General features: G+C 40.5%; 1 protein-coding gene across 1 annotated transcript; it reads right to left on the bottom strand.

Annotated features, from left to right (window-relative positions):
* Positions 1-965: 965 nt before the first annotated feature.
* LOC110920930 (beta-glucuronosyltransferase GlcAT14B) lies at positions 966-4,099 on the bottom strand. The gene is made up of 4 exons (XM_022165168.2): positions 3,274-4,099; positions 2,761-2,836; positions 2,559-2,674; positions 966-1,636 (listed from the first exon to the last, which is right to left on the bottom strand). Exons 1-4 carry the CDS (start codon positions 3,812-3,814, stop codon positions 1,122-1,124), a joined length of 1,248 nt encoding a protein of 415 aa, XP_022020860.1. The 5' UTR covers positions 3,815-4,099; the 3' UTR covers positions 966-1,121.
* Between the last annotated feature and the right edge of the window lie 1,146 nt (positions 4,100-5,245).

Here is a 5,245-nt window from a genome sequence, read left to right on the forward strand (position 1 = left end):
AGTCCCTAACACATTATTAACAAATCACGAGATCACTTTCTTTCGCTTCTTTTTCACATTTGTGTGTTAAGATTTCACAAAGTTTAACTATCCACTAGTTATTAAAATAATATTTAAATGAAATTAAAAAATAACAAAGACTAGCGGGACAAGTGTTTTTTTTTTTCATCGGGTCTCCAATTTAATTCCTATCACCTATTTGGGTGTTGGAGGTGTGCAAATGGTGAAGGGGGTAACGCCCAACATCATATGCCTCTTTAACAACGGCCACCTACGTTAATCAGTAACACATAGCCTAATAATACGAACTGTAGACGATACTTCTGTAGTCTATAACTCAATACTATGTTCGATCTAGCCTAGCCTAACATGGCCCAATGGTTTCACACACTAGTCAATCTCCCTATACAAGAGACTAAGAGCCCTTCACGGCAAAGTAGATTACTCCTAAATTTAAACCGTTTGTCTACAATGAGACTAGAACCATCACCACTTTGAAATGAAGATATCAATGCAACAGCTTGATACCATTAGATTACAAGCCCGCTAGGTATTCATTGGGTCCATACCTTATGACTTGAAACCGGCTACAACCTGGGTATACCCGACCCGAACCAATCAAAACCTAAAGAAAAAAAAGCAAGTGGAACCGAAAAACCTAACCACCATCTATACAAAACCCGGTCTATTGCAATACGGGGATTTTTACCCTCTAGATCATACCCAAACCATTAAAAAAAAACCTGGTTTGTGCACCTCTAGCCAAGATTGATCTTCTTCTAGAACCGAGACCGGAATAGAAACCGGACCATAGTCCGTAAAGAGATTTGGGCTACACCTTGGTGGACCGGCGTTTCAGGCGGTTTTTGAGAGATATGGATCGTGAACTAGACCGAAGCGGTATGAACCAAACCAGGACCACATGAAATAAGAAAATGTATGGTCCTAAAATATCAAAACAAAAATCCACATCAAACAACTCTCTACAGCTGGACCCTGCATGCAACAATATCAAATCATTTTCCCTATCAATTTTCATACAACTTTCAACTTCTGTAACCACACATTTTTCCCCTATAATAACTTCAACTAGTTACAAATCATTATTTACCAAATCCTCCCTATTTGCATTGCTTCGATCTGAAACTCTGACCGGACAATAGGGAACTAATTAGATTCCCAACCCTCTTTGAACCTGAAGTCGGTCTGAGTAACGTTATATTACCCGTTACAGAACACGGGTCCGACCCATTTACACTACTTCCAATGCACCATCCTCCAGGAACGATCATATCCGGGCCACGGAAAAGTAACTCAGAGTCGATTTTATCGAGGACCGGGTCATCTTGATGGAACTTTCTGGCAAATGGGGCGTTGCTGTCGACCATTTTCTGAAAGTCGTTGGTTGTGAGATAGTGTGGATGTTGTTTGGGCGGGTTGTCCCATGAGATGAAGTGGAGATCGCTGTTGACTGTGGTGTTTTGAAACTCATGTGCGTTGCATACGACTGTGTGAAAATAGCCTTCGGGTGATGAGATGAAGTTTGTATAGTACATAAGAACGGTTCGGGGTAAGTTGTCGTAACCCCATATACAGAAGTCGATAAACGGGCGAGATAAAACCATCCATGCGGACCCTGAGTTGAATTGCAAAACAATTGTTGTTACTTTTGCAACTAATTTATCTTATAATGTTACAAGCAAAGAAAGTATACAAAAAAAAAAAAAAAGATGAATATATATAATATGTGTGTGTAATAGATGAATTGTTGAAAAATTTAATAAAGTAGCAACCTTCCTAAATATGAAGTGGCAAAATTTTCTTTATTTAAATTAACTGTTTTTGCTACATGTATCTAAAGGCTCAAGATTTAAAAAAATGGTTGCAGCAGCAACAAAACTATCATGATGTTGATTTAAATTTTAATAACACGTGTATACAGCAAAACTTGAAGCTCTTGTAAGTATGAACTTCATAGCTGGATACATATATTACGCAAGTGCACGCTTCACGTAAATATAAGATTGGCTGGCAATAGATATCTGTATAAGACACGATTAAACCTGTTTACTGAAAAAGTATATTAGGTTTTTTACTTTTTTAAAAATAAATAGAATTAGGAGGCTATGATCCATAATTTCTTCTCCTTGGTACATAAAACATACAACTGTGTTATAGATATGAGATATAAAGTAGTTAAACAAGTTGTATTGATGTTTAATACTTGTGTTATTCGCGTCGTCAGAGACCTGTTAAACCCGATAAGACACGATTTGCCAGCCCTAGATTTGTACAAGATCTTAATTGTCCCTACATATACTAATGCAAGTAAACAGACTTCAAAACCATATGTAAAATTTCCACAAAAAAAATAAGACAAAAGACCATAATAACAAACACTGAAAATCTTTGATCATGTTGGGATCATCAACTTATCCACATACAGAATAAAATCATCAAATAGTGACCTAAACCACCAAGTAATGCACATCAAAACTTAACAGGAACTTATAACATCAGAGCAGAAACTAAAATAACTGTAAGGCGATATAAAATACCTGTAAACAATTTAAACGCCGTAGGCACACTTCTCCGCTGCGTAATCCAAAACACATCAGCCTTTTTCGCCATATACAACCCCGGATCAACTATCACAGGCTTTGCTCTTTGAGACCTACTCGTTCAATCAACAAATTAAAAACAAAAACAAATGTGGTAACCGTATTCGAAACATGTACGATAAAAGCACGAATCACTTACATTTTCCATCCGATTTTACTTGTGTGATCAAGAAAATTAAGATCCCTCGGTAAGTAAGAGAATGTATGAAGCAGATCTAAAACAAATACAAATAATAATATCAATCAAACAATCAACCCTTATCCTAACACTAACAAACTTAAAGGGCTGTTTGGCAACTTCTGAATGGCTAAGTGCTAAACCAGCAAGAGGTCTGAACCATTAAGAGCCAGTATAATGCTTAACCATTCAGAGGCAAATGCCTGATCAATTTAGATTAGAGGTCTTAACCATTCAGACTCCGTATAATGAACCGTATAATGAACCATTCAGAGACAAATGCCTGATCAATTTAGATTAGAGGTCTTAACCATTCAGACTCCGTATAATGAACCGTATAATGAACCATTCAGAGGAAAATGTCTAAACCATTCAGACATCTGCTCACGAAGCAAACAATCTGAACCATTAAGAGCCCCCGTTAAGGGCTAAACAAACAGCCCCTAAACCACATCAAACCAAAACACACATTACCATCTTGAGTAACAAGAGGGTAATCCGAGGCACTAAGATTAATAAACCAATCCCAATCCCCCCCTTCTCTCAACAAAACCGCAGCCGCGTGGAGCGTATTCGCCACCATAGTCGGTCCACGATACGTCACAAGGTTCGCTTTACTAATCACAACAACATTCCCAAACTTCACAAAAACCGGATGGTTTTTCACAAACTGGGTCAACTCAACCCGCTCTTCGGGCGGTGAATCGGCATCTAAATGAACAACATAGCGGTTGTTAGGGTGGTAGAGGGCTAGGAGAGTTCGCCGGAGCATGGAACCGTCGTGTTTGGAGCCGGAGATGAGGTAGGCGAGTCGGGGTGGTGGAGGGAGGGAGGAGGTTGGGATGGGGTGGAGTTTGTGTTCGACGAAGGCTGAGGGGGGAGCTGCGGCGTAACGGCGGTAGAGGGGGAGGAGGAGGGTTGTTAGGAATAGGAGAAAGAGGGAGGAGATGGATGCGAGGGTTATTGGGTAGATCCATTGGCGAAAATGCATGTAATATGTTTTTAGTTTTTTCATGATTTGGGTGATAATGAAGAAAATTGTGGATAATTATGAAGATTGATTGTTATCTGGATGGGAGTATTGAACAAGGTGAGATTTGGGGGAAAGGAAATGGCATATTGGGAATTCAATAGGATGAGGAGATTTGGTTGATGAAACGAAAAGTACAACCTGCGAGTGTGTTTGAGCGAAGATGGATTGGTGAGGAAGTGAAAATGGAAGATTTCAGATTTGATTTGAAAGTGGAGTGGAGTTTGAGTTTGAGGTTGAGGTGGGTGATGTGGGTTTGTCTTTGGTCGGTGTGTGCGGTTGGTTGGTTGGGTGAAACGTGTAACATGGTATTTAATAATAAAGGCCGTTTTAATCCTTGTGATTTAGCAAATATGACATATTAGTTTAAGAGTAAACTGCGATTTTAGTCCATGTGGTTTGGACACTTTTGTCATTTTAGTCAAAATCTCAAACTTTTTACATCTGGGTCCCTGTGGTTTGCATTTTGTTATCATTTTAGTCCAAAATTTAAAAACCCTATTTTTTGACTGTTGCAACCTCCTATTTTATCTTTTAGTTCAGGAGCATTTTGGTAATTTTGCTTTTCATTTAACATCCATTCCATCATTTTTGTGGAATTTAGGCTGTCACCGGAATGCTCTGAACCATATGGTTCTTTTTTTACTGGCAGTTTGTGAATGCTCTGAACTACCACCACACCACCACCACCCCGACCACCGCATCATCCCCACCACCACCATCCCACTGCCGCCAACACCACCATCCCCGTGAACTCTCTCTCTAAAACCTGCACACACACACTCTCTCTTTCTCTCTCCAAACACCCATCTCTCTCTTCTCTCTCTCCTCTCTGTCCACCACCACCACCACCACCACCACCGTGAACTCCACCACCGCCACCACCACCACCACAAACTGCCTGAGCCCACCCCAGCCCGACTCAGCTCGTTTACATCCCTAAATTGACTTGTATACACCGAATTCAACAAGTATGGAGTCTAATTCCTATTTTATCCAACAAAAATTCAATCAAAACACATCATATTAACCACAAACATTACCGGAAGAGCAGAATCGGTCGCCAGAATCAGTCGCCTGAAACATTACCGGAAGAGCAGAATCAGTCCGCTGTTGAGTTTCTTTCTAGTTAGGGTTTTATTTGGGGATGATGATGATTTATTTGGGAAAACTTCGAACCTCCTTCATCAGCGAGAGAGAGAGAAGAAGAAGAGAGAGAGAGAGAGAGAGCTGATTATGTAGTGTCGGTGGTGAGAAGGGGGATGACGCCGGAGTGGGTCTGACTGTTGGATGGGACGACGCCGGAGTGGCGGTGGTGAGAAGGGGGAGGAGGTGGCGGTGGCGGTGGTGTTATAGAGAGAGAGAGAAGAGAGAAAGAAGAGAGAGAGAAGAGAGAGAGAGAGAGAGAGAACTGAT

This window comes from Helianthus annuus, chromosome 17 (assembly GCF_002127325.2).
Source record: "Helianthus annuus cultivar XRQ/B chromosome 17, HanXRQr2.0-SUNRISE, whole genome shotgun sequence".
Classification (NCBI taxonomy): domain Eukaryota; kingdom Viridiplantae; phylum Streptophyta; class Magnoliopsida; order Asterales; family Asteraceae; genus Helianthus; species Helianthus annuus.

Excerpts from the sequence above, each read along its gene's own strand:
- LOC110920930 (XM_022165168.2), bottom strand. The coding sequence starts at position 3,814 with ATGAAAAAACTAAAAACATATTACATGCATTTTCGCCAATGGATCTAC. Across the intron at positions 2,837-3,273 it reads CCCTCTTGTTACTCAAGATG|ATCTGCTTCATACATTCTCT; the intron begins GTAATGTGTGTT and ends TATTTGTTTTAG. Across the intron at positions 1,637-2,558 it reads GGCGTTTAAATTGTTTACAG|GGTCCGCATGGATGGTTTTA; the intron begins GTATTTTATATC and ends AATTCAACTCAG.